This window comes from Macadamia integrifolia, unplaced genomic scaffold (genome assembly GCF_013358625.1).
Source record: "Macadamia integrifolia cultivar HAES 741 unplaced genomic scaffold, SCU_Mint_v3 scaffold2287, whole genome shotgun sequence".
Classification (NCBI taxonomy): Eukaryota; Viridiplantae; Streptophyta; class Magnoliopsida; order Proteales; family Proteaceae; genus Macadamia; species Macadamia integrifolia.
The window spans coordinates 2543-18902 of record NW_024868615.1 but is presented as its reverse complement, the minus strand read 5'-3'; the positions used below and the strand labels follow the sequence as shown (position 1 = coordinate 18902).

Below are 16360 nucleotides of genomic sequence, written 5' to 3'. Positions count from 1 at the left end.
AAATCACTCTCACACACCATACGTAGGTTTAATTTCATTTTCCCCAACTTAGGATTAGGTTAGGATGTTAGGTCATAGAGGATTTGTTCAAATTCCCAAATCCTAGGGTTTTGGGTAGGGGTTTCATAGGGATTTGTCCTTAGACCCAAGGTTGAGTGAATAACCTTGCCAATGTAGGTCTCTTACTCTAATTTCCTCCTCCCATTATGTAGTCGTTATGGTTGGGTAGGTGGGATTTGGTTGGGTCTCCATTACTTCTAATAAAGAGTGAAATGGGAAGGAGAGAGAGAGAAAGAGAGAGAGAGAGAGAGAGATTTATGTGTGTGTGTGTAGAGAGGTGAGCATATGGGCTTACCTCAAGAATGGAGCCATAGCCTTCCTCCTTCCTTCCTCCCTTCCTCCCTTGCTCTCTTTCTCCTTCTTCTTCCTCTTCTTTCTCCCTTTCCTTATTTTTAATTTGGTAGGAGAAGAAATGAATGGTAAGACCCCTATTTATAGCCACTTAAGTCCCACTAAGGGCTATTTGGGGATCTAATGGTTTTTTACCCAATACCAGGTTATTCCGTTATTCAGCACTAACGGCCCTCTTCAAGATGTCCCGCCATATTAATCAACTCCCTAACACATTGTTCCATCAATGTGGATGGGTTTGGGGTGCATGATCGTGAGGTCTCGGGTCCCATGGTGAGAAACCCAAAACTGGCCTGTGCACTCACCGTATAGTGTTCACCGATGGATGCTCCATCCCTTGGTGACCATCAGCCGGTGAATGCTGAACTAGTCACTTTGTATGGAGATCTCTCCTCAGTTTGAGTGGGGCCTTCTCCAGGGTTTCTAGTGTGTGTGAGGTTCAACTGACCTTTCCCTTCAGGTCTAGAATCCCTTTCAATTACTTAAGCATGGGTAACAGGTGCAAGTGGGGTCGCCCTTCCTTCCTCGACAAAATGCGGATGCAACCCAGTACTCACTTGTACTGGTGTTCTCCGGTGTCGCACCTGAACATTAAAATAGGAAGTTTTAGGGTTCGGATATAACATTCCCTCCTCCTTACAAGAAATTTCGTCCCTGAAATTTGTTATACCTGGTGATCCAAACAACTGAGGATATATCTTCTTCATTTCCTCCTCATGTTCCCAAGATGCTTCTTGTTTGGAGTGATTCCTCCACTTGACTAGTACATAAGAAATAGTCCGATTGCGGAGAATGTGGTCTCTCCGGTCAATGATTTCTTCTGGTTGTTCTACATATTTCCAATAAGCGTCAAGTTCAAGGCTACATGTGTCAAAATATAGGCTGGATTGAAAACGTACTTCTTGAGCATGGAAACATGAAATACATTATGAGCTCCTTCTAATTCGGGTGGCATAGTGACCCAGTAAGCTACTATTCCAACTCTACTCAATATCTCATAAGGTCCCATGTATCGAGGACTTAGCTTTCTCTTCTTGCCAAACCTCTTCACTCCTCTCATTGGGGAGACTTTCAGAAAATTTTTATCACCCACCTCAAACTCTAGGTGTTTTCATCTGACATCCGCATAGTTTTTCTGTCTTGATTGAGCCACCTTAATTCTCTCCCTGATTACATCCACTTTCTCAGAAGTGGCTTGGATCAGTTCTGGGCCTAGGATCCTCCTTTCTCCAACTTCATCCCAATACAAAGGTGTTCTGCATTTCTTACCATATTGGGCTTCATAAGGTGCCATGGCTATAGTAGCTTGGTAGCTATTGTTGTAGGAGAACTCTATGAGTGACAAGTGCTCATCCCAACTATAGCTCATATCCAACACACAAGCCCACAACATAGCCTCTAGGGTTTGTGTAGTCCTCTCTGATTGCCCATCTGTCTGTGAATGGAATGTCGTGCTGAAATTCAGTTGTGTCCCCATTGTTTTTTGTAGACATTTCCAGAAGTTGGAGGTGAATCTGGCATCAGGGTCGGAGACAATGCTTGCCGGTACACCGTGTAATCGGATAATATTGTCAACATACAGTTGAGCCAACTTTTCCATGGAGTAAGTAATTCTCATAGGGATGAAGTGGGCCACCTTGGTCAGTCGGTCTACAATTACCCAGATTGTGTCATTCCCCTTCTAAGTACGCAGCAATCCTATGACAAAATCCATGGTAATGTTTTCCCACTTCCATTCTGGTACGGGTAGGGGTTGTAATAGTCCAAGTGGCCTTTGCCTTTTTGCTTTGATCTATTGGCAATTCAAGCACCTGGCTACATGGGTGGCTACGTCAGTTTTCATGCCATACCACCAATAGGACCTTTTTAAATCCTTGTATATTTTTGTACTACCAGGATAGATGGAGTAGGGTGAACTATGAGCTTCTTTCAATATTAATTCCCTCATCTCTTCATCCTTTGGTACGCAAAGTCTATCCTTGAACTTAAGGACCCCATCTTTAGTCAACTTGAAATTTAAATCTTTTTGACTTCTTTCTTTGATATCACCTACTATTTTTTGAAGATCCTCATCCAGTACTTGGGCGGCTTGGATTTTCCCCACTAACGATGGTTGTATCATAAGTGCAGCCAAGGTCACTACCACCTCATTCGTTAGTAGTTCCAAATCCATTCTTCTAGCTTCCTCAATCAGCTGTTCATTCACCGTCAAGGCTGCTAGGTATAGAGTTTGAGACTTCCTGCTCAATGCATCAGCCACTATGTTGGCCTTCCCCGGATGGTAATGGATGGTGCAATCATATTCCTTCATTAGTTCCAACCATCTTCTTTGTCTCATATTCAGCTCCCTTTGGGTGAAAAAGTATTTCAAACTCTTATGATCGCTGTAGATCTCACTCTTTTCCCCATATGCCGCTAGATCTTTAAAGCAAAAATGACCACTGCTAACTGCAAGTCATGAGTGGGGTAATTCTTTTCATAGTCCTTCAGCTGTCGAGATGCGTATGCTACAACCTTGCCAATTTGCATCAACACACAGCTTAAGCCCAACTTGGATGCATCACTATATACTACCATTCCATCGTTGCCTTCTGGAATAGTGAGTACTGGAGCTATTATTAATTTCCGCTTCAATTCCTGGAAAATTTCTTCACATTCCTTAGACCATTCAAATTTCACTCCATTCCGTGTTAGTCGAGTCATAGGTCCAGAAATGCGTGAGAAATTTTCAATGAACCTTCTGTAGTACCCCGATAAGCCCATGAAGCTACGAATTTCACCTACATTCTTAGGTGCCTCCCATTCTACCACAGCCTTTGCCTTTCCAGGATCAACTTCAATGCCCTTCTTTGAGACAATATGCCCTAAGAAATGCACTTGTGTAAGCCAAAACTCACATTTATTGAATTTTTCATACGACTGCTTCTCTCTCAATTTCTGAAGGGTAAATCTCAAATGGGTAGCATGTTCCTCCCGGTTCTTCGAATAGATCAAAATGTCATCGATGAACATGATGACAAAGTTGTCTAACATATCGTGGAATAATCTATTCATCAACTCCATGAACACTGCAGGGGCATTGGTTAGTCCAAATGGCATAACTAGGAACTCATAGTGTCCATAACAGGTTCTGAAAGTTGTCTTCCTGATGTCACCCTCTTTGATCTTAAGTTGATGATAACCAGATCTGAGGTCAATTTTGGAGAACGTGGTTGCACCTTACAATTGATCAAAAAGGTCATCGATTCTGGGCAACGGATACCTATACTTGATAGTCAGTTTATTGAGTTCCCTGTAGTCTATGCACATTCTTATACTCCCATCCTTCTTCCTAGCAAAGAGTACCGGTGCTCCCCATGGGGACATACTAGGTCGGATGAACCCTTTCTCCAATAAATCTTGTAATTGTTCCTTCAACTCCTTCAGTTCTGAAAGTGCCATTCTATATGGAGCTTTTGATACAGGTGCTGCCCCAGGAATCAGATCAATAGTGAATTCAGTCTCTCGGTCTGGGGGTAGTCCAGGTAAGTCATCAGGAAAGATGTCTGAGAATTCTCTCACTACTTCTATTTCCTCTACTGACTTGCCCTCCTTAGTTATGTCATTCACAGATGCCAAATAAGCCTCACATCCTTGCTCTAGTAATCTTCTCACTTCAAGTGCAGATATCACTAGTTTCTTGGACTTCTTGACTTTTATCCCTTTGTAAACAAACTCACCTCCTTCTCAAAGTTTGAATACAATTTTCTTCTCAGTACATAAAACACATGCCTTATAGGCGGATAACCAATTCATACCTAAGTTAACATCGAAGTCACGCATTTCTAATTTAATCAAATGAGCAATCATGTCCCATCCACAGACTTGAATAGGACACGGCTCATAAATCTCCTCTAATCCTACCTCACTCCCAGTCGGTGTGCTAACTACTAACTTGTGTGTTAACATTTTTGGCTTGACATTCATCTTAGCGGTAAAAGTGGGGGATACAAATGAATGTGATGCACCAGTATCAAACAAAATATATGCAGGGATCATCGATATCAACAAGGTACCTGTGACCACTCCAGGTGATGCCTCTGCTTCCTCAGTAGTCAGTGCAAACACTTTCCCTTGCAGTCTAGCTCTCTGTGGTGCCTGAGCTAGATGGGTAGCGGATAATGGCTGCACTGATCTAGCTGGTCCTATATATGGGTCACCTGGTCTCCTCTGTGAGCAATTCCTTGCAAAGTGACCCGTTTGTTGACAGACAAAACACCTTAAGGGGACCGTCTTAGACTGTGCTACCATAGGTCTAGGTGGTGGGGGTGCTTGTCCTGTTTCTGGTCTTCTATACTGACTTGAGGTTGCACTAGAATATGTCCCCTTACCAAACCTGCTAGGTGCCACTGTCCTCTTCCCTTGTATGGCATGATAGTTCTCTCTTTATTTGTCCTCAATGGATTTGGCAGCCTGAACCACTTGGGTATAACTATGGAGGTACTGAGCCACTAACACAACCCCTATAGTGGGTCTTAACCCTTTCTCAAATCTCTTTGCCTTTGCCTGATTCCCCTTCAAATGCTCAAGTGCAAAGAACAACTTCTCAAAATCTTGTTGATATTCTAATACAGAGTTGGATCCTTGTTTCAGCTCCATGAACTCTGTTTCCTTCCTCTCCCTCACACTATCTGGGAAGTAATTGTTGTAGAATGCCACTTTAAAGTGGTCCCATGTGAGGTTAGGTTGTAGGGCCACTAGGATGTGTTCAGTGGACTTCCACCATGCATTTGCCTCAATTTGTAGTTGGTAGTCGGCACACATCAGTTTCTGTTCTTTAGTGAGGGTCATTACCTTAAATGCCATCTCCATTCCCTCTACCCATTTGGTGGGTGCCAAAGGGTCCTGCGCAATCCCACCAAAGTAGGGAGGCCTAAACTTTTGGAACATTTCCATCACTTTCACATTGTCCATAGGTATAGGCAGTATGGATTGGCTCTGTGATGTCATTTGCCCCTGTGTTAGTGGTGCATCAGGTCGTGGCGCATAATGTATATTAGAGCCTTCTGGGTGGGTTGTGTGGTGAGCCCTTAGTGCTGAGACTTGTTGTGCCTGGGGAATAGTGGTAGGAGCAACATTAGGAACAACATTGATCTGTGCATTTAGACCCGTCATAAACACCAGATGCTGCTGTTGTTGTAATCCTCACATCATCACATTTTGTTGCTATTGTAGTCCTTGCAACATGTTGCCCATAATTGACACTACATCCTGGGCAGAAAGTATAGGTGGAGCAAGAGGGGTTGCTTATGCTATGGTATCGGGCACCTCTTACCTACTTGGTTCCGAAGTTGGTGGCCAACCCATAGTAGATGTAGTAGCACAGCGTGGCCGTTTAAGCGGCCGTCCCACCAGTGTTTGGGACTTTTTAGGAACTATGTGAACCTTCCTGTATAAGAGGTAACATAGGTAACTTAGTACAACTGAGCATGCATATTCAAGTCTTTTTATGTACTAGGCTCAAACACCCACATCCTTCGTGTCCGCATATTGAGGGAAGGAAATATGTAAAATGGACCCACACATATAAAGAAAAGAAAATAAATTCTCACCTTTTTACCTTCACCGGTGGATGTTCACTGGTGGATAGTAATTATTTCACCGGCCAGCCGGTGAACACTTTTACTGTCTTTTAACAGGGCTGGCCGAGAACTTTCATTTTCACCATAACCTCTTCCTTTTCTTGCCAAGAACGACCGGAGAGCTCTCCCAAGGTTGGAAGAACATCATCCGATGATCTTTGCTACCAATCCATGCCATATTTCACGCAAGAGGTAAGATTTTCCTCCCATTTTGCTAGTTTTTCAATTTTCCCCAAATTTTCTTCTTTGTGAAACCCTAACTAGGGATTTATGTGAAATTTCTTGCATTCTTTTCAAATGTGCCTTTCCTTTTGTATACACTTAGTTGGATATGTATATTTTTTGTGTTTGTATACAACCATGAGTTCTAGAAGAGACAAACGCAGTCGAAATGCTGCAAGACAGATTCCAGCTCCAGAACCCAACTTTGACAGATTTTGGTTTAACTCTGCGGAAAGTGCACAGAAATGGAGGGTGTTTGGAAGTAAACTTGTGGATTCCAGGAAGGCAATATTGCATGGTCAGATGCTTTCCTTTGGTATAGCGAGGCAGTTCCAGGCACTGGGTTGGTCACCCCTCTTGGACCAAGGGGCAAATGTTATCCTCGCTTGGTCCAAATGTTCTTTTGCAATCTAAGGGGCGAGGAAGTGGGGGAGAATGATTATCGTCTCACGAGCTGAGTTATGGGAGTAGACCTCTCCTTCACCACAACCGAGTTTGGTGCTATTACTGGGATTTCAAGCACCGAGGAGTATATATTATGCTCCCAAGACTAGAAGGGGAGCCTTTATGCCCCAAGATAGTTTAGATGAGATGTGTCGGCAGTTGACTGGAACCACCGGTGGATGGACTAGGTTCAGTCGCTTCAGGACCACGCCCAAGGTGCTTTGTAAGGTAGTTTAGTTAAACATATTACCAGCTGGAGGTCATTTCAATGAAGTTTCTCTTCTCCAAGCCTGTATTACCCTTTGCTTGTATGTGGGTCTCCAGATCAACCTCCCATACTTATTGATGCGGCATATGACATACCGAGCCAAGTACCCAAAAGAAGAAAATTTGCTTTGCGGAAATCTTAATTCTAGTATTTTCGTACACTTTGGGGTCCACTATGCTAACGTGCCTATAGATGGAGCCAAGAGGTATCCTTTCGATTTACACTCTTTAGTGAAGATGAAGGTTGACCCTAATGATGGTAGTGATGCTGAGGGGGTGCCGGTAATGGTCCCTATAGGAGGTGACTAGAATATGGATATGGAAAACGACGAGGAGGCCGAGGAAAGCGAGGAAGATGGGGAGGATAGTGAAGATAATGGACCTCCACTGTGTCAAGGCCGTAAGGGAACTACCCTGCCTCCTCCTTACACTTCATCTCAATATGCTGGTGGTGCTTCTTCTTTGACCGCACCAGGTGATGCAGTGGATTGGGATCTAGTGATGCAAGCTATGGAAACAGGTTTTCGGGGTCTGAATACCCGTCTGGACAACATTGATGATAGGGTTAGTCATCTGGAGGTATGGACCCGTAGGTGGGACACTTATTTCGGGCTAGCAAATACTACTCCAGTTTCTTCAGTACCATCCAGTGATCCACCCTAGCAGTGGTTTTTCTTAGGTCCTCTAATCTTTCAATCTTGTTCTTAGGATTGTGATCCTTTTGTGTTTTATTTGTGTTATTAGTGTTATTAGTGTTATTAACTTGAGAGTTATTTAGTAGGTAGTTATCGTCTATGTAATTTGCTCCAAGCTAAGTTTTGTATTCTCCTCTCTCAAAGTTGTAAGCTGAATTTGTTATTAATGAAATTATCAGTGTTATTGGCTTCATTCCTCAACTTGTCTCCCATATGTGAACTATGATTTATGTACATATCTTTAAGCTTTTATTTATAACATAATCACCAGTAGTCCTAACATTTCATTAAGTTTATGACTTAAAGCAGAGTATTGCGCTCTGATACCACTCGTTGTCACACCCCGCCTCCACTCACCTAAAGGCTGACGATATGGACACGCACACGGGTCCACAATCCATCCAGGATCCGCGATGCAGTACTTTAAGTTCATAATATTATGAAATGAATTCTAAAATCACATACTTATAATATAAACAAAATATATCAACTGGTGATTTCTATTGATATTTACCATATTTATACAAAAAGAATGTTTTCACATCTTGATCATAATTACAGTTATGCCCCCATAGGGCTATATCTGTTAGGTATAAAAAGAATAAAAAATAGAAGATGCCCCCATCCTCAGCGTGCTCCAAATGCACAATCATCGCACACGCATCCATCCTCATGTGTAATCAGCTCCTCATCCCAGAGGTCACCTCCATAGAGCCGGGACCTCGATCACAGTTTTCAAAGGATTTCCTGAATCAACATCTAAAAAGGGACAACAACGGGGGTTAAGCTTCCATGAAGCCCAGTGAGGGGTAACACACACAAGCAATCTTGACAATCCAAGAAAATACAATAGTATAAATATTCATACCCAACCACATCAATATGAATGCAATTATATGAGTGCAATGACATGATCCATTTATTATTAAGCAATTCTAAGCAATAATTTCTAAGTCCAAAGGGGATATAAGTGCTACTGCAATGTAGGTGTTATCCACAGTCATGAATGTACGTTATCAGTCCCCAGAGATACTAGCTAGTTGTGAGTCAGGAGCGTGCCGATTCTGAAACCACATCGTTACCTGGGAAACCCCTATTAATAACCCTCCCATAATATCACTATACCGAATCCAACATCGCATGTAGGGTATACCCATCACCGAATCAAACATCGCGTGAGGATCTGTCACGATGCTGGAATCTTCGTACCTCAGTCATCGAAAATCATCCCCAACAATGGACTATCGGACGAGAGGATAAGCCAATACGTAAACCCCCATTGGCAATGGTTGTAGCACCAGGGTGGTTATCCTAGCCCAATGCATTCTAATATGCTAGAACTCAATTCAATCACACTCACACACACACAAACACACTCATCCTGAGCATATAGTGCTGTCGGCACCAACCGTTGGCACCAACCGTTGGCCACCCTGCACACCAGTCACATACACACACACACATGCACAATCATAATCCACATTCTCATGCCACATCAAGACCTTATATAAGGAATAATATAATAATATGCAAAATGATAAAATTCGTCCACATATGCATTATGATGCAAGCATTCCATAAAAATAGAAAAAATCCCCTCACCTCGTGTTTCAGATGGTGGTAGATAGTTGATAGTTTCGTGTTACTTGTTCCCATCACTTCTCGGTTCCACTCCTAGGATACATAATGTTTTTAGGTTATTCGGTTATTCATAGAGGAGTTGGACACTAACACTCGTGCCCCAAATAAATGGATTAAAAATTAACTTTAAAATGGTTCACTGGTGGATGATCATCCGCCGGTGAGTTCACCGGTCGACAAATCCGAAAGGAATGCACATCCTGTAATATTTTCACCGGTGAATGGTCCCTACCTTCATCGGCTGACCGGTGAAGTTAAAATCAGGGTTTTCTTACCTAGATCAGCCCTATTGGCCCTGTGGCCCCTGTGTATGGTGGTGGAAATGCGTATTTTTCTCTGGGGTGTCATTTCCCAACTCCATTCCTCCATTCTCCCTCTTTTGTATAATTTACAAATTGGGTTTTGTGATTTTAGGGTTGATTTTCATGTATGGCATCCTCACACACTTAACTTAGCTTAGGATTAGTGAAATTAGTGAGTTGATCAACATAGGGTTTTAAGATATACCCAATTTCCCCAATACACAAGTCTTGGTTAAGCTAAATTGGGGAAGACTTAGGTTGATCTCATGGAATGGTCATTAATGGCTCATGAAATCACTCTCACACACCATACATAGGTTTAATTTCATTTTCCCCAACTTAGGATTAGGTTAGGATGTTAGGTCATAGAGGATTTGTTCAAATTCCCAAATCCTAGGGTTTTGGGTAAGGGTTTCATAGGGATTTGTCCTTAGACCCACGATTGAGTGAATAACCTTGCCAATGTAGGTCTCTTACTCTTGTTTTCTCCTCCCATTATGTAGTCTTTATGGTTGGGTAGGTGGGATTTGGTTGGGTCTCCATTACTTCCAATAAAGAGTGAAATAGGAAGGAGAGAGAGAGAGAGAGAGAGAGAGAGAGAGAGATTTATGAGTGTGTGTGTGGAGTGATGAGCATATGGGCTTACCTCAAGAATGAAGCCCTAGCCTTCCTCCTTCCTTCCTCCTTTGCTCTCCTTCTTCTTCTTCTTCCTCTTCTTTCTCCCTTTCCTTGTTTCTAATTTGGTAGGAGAAGAAATGAATGGTAAGACCCCTGTTTATAGCCACTTAAGTCCCACTAAGGGTTGTTTGGGGAATTAATGGGTTTTTACCCAATACCGGGTTATTCCACTATTCGGCACTAATGGCCCACTTCGAGATGTCCGGCCACATTCATCAACTCCCTAACACATTGTTCTATTAATGTAGATGGGTTTGGGGTGCACGATCGTGAGGTCTCGGGTCCCATGGTGGGATAACCCAAAATTGGCCTGTGCACTCACCATATGGTGTTCACCAGTGGATGCTCCATCCCCCACTGACCATCAGCCGGTGAATGCTGAACTGGTCACTTTGTATGGAGATCTCTCCTCAGTTTGAGTGGGGCCTTCTCCAGGCTTTCTAGTGTGTGTGAGGTTCAACTGACCTTTCCCTTCGGGTCTGGAATCCCTTCCAATTACTTAAGCATGGGTAGTAGGTGCAAGTGGGGTCGCCCTTCCTTCCTCTGCAAAAGGTGGTCCGTAACCCAATATTCACTGGCACTAGTGTCCTCCGGTGTCGCACATGAACATTAAAATAGGAAGTTTTAGGGTTCGGGTATAACATCTACTATATCCGTATTATCCACCTTATCATTCACCAACCACTACTAAGGCAAAGGTGGTGGAATCATTTAAGAAGTACATGCTATTGGGAAACATGTCCACACTCCTTACTATATTTTGGTGTTAACAAACAAACATACGTCTTTAACTTGGTTTGATAAAATGTGATTAGCTTGAAGAAAGTGTAATTAGTTTGAAGAAACACTTAGAAGGACATCAAGGTTTGAACTCATGTAAACATGACCTTGAAGCTTAAAGACATTCAAGACCCAAGATGACAAAGACATTCAAGACCAAAGATGAAGACATCAAGACCCAAGATGATGAAGACATCAAAACCCAAGATGAAGACCATAGGATAGAGAATATATTTTGTAATTTATACACACATTGCATATGAACATACCTCATACATCATACTAGAATGACCTTAGGTGGTAGAGTGCAATGTGCCCTAGTAAAACTTTATGAAAATAGATTGACCTGACTCAAGGGCATTTTTGATAACCTTAGATTTAATATCAGGAAATGGATCGTACTAAAAGTTATAGAAAATCGAGTCACGATTCCAACATAACTAGTTTTGGGTTAATCTGAGGTCGGACTAAAAAGTTATGGTCAAATCACCATTAATAGATCCGTATGACAAAATTCTAACATAATAGAATCTGTCAAGCTGGCGGTCGACCGGATAGAAGTAGCGGTCGATCGAAACTATCCGAGACCATAACCGATCAACCAATAGAAAGTCTCGACCGATCGGTACCTCCCTTGAAAAGCTCCAATGGTTAGTTTTCTACCATAACGGCTCTTTTTGATCGATTGGTAAAAAGTCTCGGTCGACCAGTGGTCCCAAAATACGACCGTTAGAGCCTAATTTTCTACCGAAAATGCTTCACTAAGCTCACGTATAAATACCCTAGCTGCTCTTAATTAAATATGAATTAAGAAAGAACATTAAGAGCATTATTGTAAGCATTCAAGAGTTATTAAGATTATTCTATCCTACTTGAGCTGTTCGATTATTATAATCCCAACAAGAGCTCAAGTCTCAATCAAGTCCTCCACTCTCTCATGTGCAAGTCAAAGCCATAAGAGAGGACTTTACGAAAGGTGCATCATTCATCTTTCATTTTTATTATTTGCACCACACTTAAGGTATTCCTCTTATTCCACTACTCCTTATTTTTTTTTTCTGTTTTTACAATTCTAGACTGTACTTAGGGTTGTAAGGATTCTCTTATCCTAAAAAGAGGAAGGTGTCTCTCTACCTCAAAAGAGATTGTAAAGGCACCTCTCTGCCCATAAGGGGGATTTGTAAGGATACTTTTATCTATAAAAAGATTATAAAGGTTTTTTTCCCTACCTAGCATACTAAAAGAGAGAACTAGTGGAATACCTTATAAGAAGATTCTTGTAGGGAGTGGACTAGACTCAGATTGAGTCGAACCACTATAATTCTCGGTGTTGTGTGATTGTGCTTGTTCTATTTTATTCCACATTTATTATTTACAATCACACTTGGGACAGTACTTCGAAAAGAGTTAAAATTCTGCTAGTATAACCTATGCACCCCCCCTCTAGGTTATTTCAATTGGAATCAGAGCGAGAGCTCAATTTATTTAAGACTATATTGCCTTAAAAGTGGGTCAAAGATATGGCCACATTCCAAGGACCATCAAAAGGCATGAACGCCTCGAGACTGCCTTACTTTTATAGCGAGAGCTTTTCTTTCTGTAAGTACAGATGCAAAAACTTTGTATGTGGTCACAACATCCTCGTATGGAGAACTATAGAGAATGGACCATACACCATCACCAAAATAGTTGATGAAAAAATAGTACCAAATGATAAAGGGGAATGGATAGCTGAATACATCACTCTCATCCAGTACAACTTTTATGTAATCACGTTCCTTCAGTATGCCCTCAACGAATAAGAGTTCAACCGAGTCATAGCATGTGACACAACAAAAGAGATTTGGGATATGCTTCTTATCACACATGAAGGTACAACAGAGGTAAAGGAAAGAAAGGTAGATCAACTTGTTTCTGATTACGAATCCTTCTTTATGAAAGAAAATGAGTCAATAACTTCTATGTTTATAAGATTTACTGACATTGTGAATAGTCTCAAAAGTTTGAGTAAAACATACACTAACGTTGAAAAAATCAGAAAAATCTTAAGAGCCTTGCCTACAGGTGGAGACCCAAGAAACCAACAATAGAAGAAGCCAAAGAATTGACAAAAATTTCTTTGGACTACTTGCTTGGATCTCTACAAACTCAAAAAGTAGAGTTGAATGCCGACAAACCAAATCCTGAGAAAAAAGAGAACCATAGCTCCAAAGTCATCTCAAACTATCGAAGAAGTAAGCGATGATGAAGAAGATGAAGAATTCGATATGAAAAAAGAAATTTCACTCATCACGAGGAAGTTCAACAAGTTACTCAAAAAGAAAGGAAGACTTTAATGCAAGAATAAATCCTACAAAGACAAATCCTATGGGGAAAAAGGTAAATCTAAAATTAAACCCAAGAAAATCTCTTCTAAAGATATAGTATGTTTTGAGTGCAGAAGGCCTTAACACTTCAGAACCGAATGCCCACATAAACCAAAGAAGAAGGCTTAAGCAGCCACATGGGACTCAAGTGATGAAGAAGAGAAAAGAGAATTTGAAGAAGAAGTCACCAACCTCGCCTTGATAGCTGTTGGAGATGAAGAACAAGTGGTATGTTAAACTAAACCTGAATCTTTAATAAGGGACTCTAATGAGGAACTACAAGAAGCCTTCGAGGCCTTGTATAAAGAAAGTCTCAAATTAGAGTCTGATAAGAATGAACTTGAAAAAGAGGTTGACACACTCAATAAGAGAGTGGATGCACTAACCTTAAAGGTGAGTGAACTGGATAAAGAAAACTTCAAGTTGAACTCCACCCTTTGCACCTTCACCCAAGGGCAAAGGAACCTTGACAATCTTTTTGGATCTCAAAGGAAAGGTCCAAATGAAAGAGAAGGACTGTGTTACAATAGATAAAATCCATCAAGGAGAAAAGAAAAACAAAGTGAGAATCTAAAAAGGGGTGACCAAGGAAACCAACCATCCACCTCTTACATCAAATGTGGTTTTGGTAAAAAGACAGGACATTCCATAAACCAGTGTCATTCTAGGAAAAGAAAGAACCCTAACTCTCAAACTGAGAGACCAAGAGTTATGCCTACTACTACATGCCCCTAAGAAGGCAATATAGGTCTCAAGAAGACTCTAGACCGATGCCTAGGTATAGAAAATCCCAACCTCAAAGAGATTACTCTATTGAGAGGCCCCAAAGACAATACCAAGGGTATGAGAACTATCCTCGGAAGACTTATAGACCACTAGGAAAATACCAAAACCAAGGATCCTATAGACCTCAAAGATACTATACTCCTCAAAGATCAAATGGATCTTATGAACATCAGAAGACCCAAAGAAACCCAAAGTCATACCAAAGGCAAAACCAAAGACCTAAAAAGTACAAAACCATTTGGGTTCCAGTAGGAAATTTTGACACTAACAATGCATGAGATTATGAGGACCAATGTACAATTAAATTTCTGTTATAGGTTTGCTTGAAGAATAAGGTGGAAGCCGAATGGGTAATCGATAGTGGATGCTCCAAACACATGACATCCAACAAGAACCTATTCTCAAGCTTACAGGACTACAACGGAGGATGGGTCTCCTTTGGAGATGACAACAAAAGAAAAATTGCTGGTATTGGAAAAATAAGACTTTGAAGTATTTCAATCTCAAATGTTTACTTTGTGAAAAATCTGAATTATAACCTCCTAAGTGTAATTCAGTTATGTAGCTTTGGATATAAAGTAGAATTTAATGTCTCTCATTGTTGAATTAAATATGCAAATGATAATTTAATTCTAAAAGGGTCTTAGAAAAACAATATCTATGTTTGTATGCTTGACGAATCAAGTTCCCTCAATGCATACTTGGTTTCTAACCATAGTGAGTCATCATTATGGCATAGAAGACTTAGATATGTAAATGTCAAGTTGATTCAAACCATTGCATCCAAGGATCTTCTGAGGAACCTCCCCAAAATCATGTATGAGATATACAATTTCTGTGATGCTTGTCAAAAAGGCAAAAAAACCAAAGTCTCCCACAAGTCAAAGAATATTGTCTCTTCCTCTAGACCATTGGAACTACTTCATTTAGACTTATTTGGACCTATCAATGTATCTAGTATGAGTGGTAAAAATTATACCTTTGTAATCGTTAATGACTACTCTAGATACACTTGGACTGCTTTTCTGAAAAACAAAAATGATGCCTTCGATGAATTTGTAACTCTATGTAATAGACTGCAAAATCATAAAGGATATACAATAACCTCTGTGAGGAGACTATAGAGGAGAATTTGACAATATAAGTCAATTTGACTTATATTGCAACAAGTATGGAATTGACCATAATTTCTCTGCTCCTAGAACACCTCAATCTAATGGGGTTGTTGAAAGGAAAAACATGTCACTTGTTATACCCGAACCCTAAAACTTCCTATTTAATGTTTAGGTGGGATGCTGGAGGACACCAGTACCAGTGAGCACTAGGTTGCATCCGTCTTTTGCCGAGGAAGGAAGGGCGACCCCACTTGCACCTGCTACCCATGCTTAAGTAATTGGAAGGGATTCCAGACCTGAAGGGAATGGTCAGTTGAACCTCACACACACTAGAAACCCTAGAGAAGGCCCCACTTAAACAGAAGAGAAATCGCCATACAAAGTGACCAGTTCAGCCTTCACCGGTTGATGGTCACCGGTGGACTCCATCCACCGGTGAACACCCTCCGGTGAGAATACTGGCCAAAAAGGGGTTAATTTGTCGTGGGACTCGGATCTTCGCACCTGTGCACATCAAACCACCCCCAATAGTTGGTACAACCTATTGGGGAATAGATTAACGTATCCAAACACCCTAAGGTGGGCCTATTAGTGCCGAATAACGGAATAACTCGGTATTGGGAAAAAACCCATTAAGTCCCCAAACAACTCTTAGTGGGACTTAAGTGGCTATAAATAGGACTCTTACCATACATTTCTTCTCCTACCAAAATAGAAAGAAGGAAAGCGAGAAAGAAGAAGAAGAAGAAGGAGAAGGAGAGGAAGGAAGGAGGAAGGCTAGGGCTCCATCCTTGAGGTAAGCCCATATGCTCATCTCTCCACACACACACATAAATCTCTATCTATCTCTCTCTCTCACCTTCCCATTTCACTCTTTATTGGGAGTAATGGAGACCCAACCAAATTCCACCTACCCAACCATTAATACTACATAATGGGAGAGGGAAATTAGAGTAAAAGACCTACATTGGCAAGGTTATTCACTCAACCTTGGGTCTAAGGAAAAATCCCTATGAAATCCCTACCCAAAAC

The 16360-nt window shown here is 41.3% G+C and overlaps 1 protein-coding gene across 1 annotated transcript; it reads right to left on the bottom strand.

Moving 5' to 3' along the window:
* Window positions 1-4836: 4836 nt before the first annotated feature.
* On the bottom strand, window positions 4837-5565 carry LOC122066195. Its single transcript, XM_042630021.1, has one exon. The coding sequence runs from the start codon at window positions 5563-5565 to the stop codon at window positions 4837-4839; it is 729 nt and encodes a 242-aa protein (XP_042485955.1).
* Between the last annotated feature and the right edge of the window lie 10795 nt (window positions 5566-16360).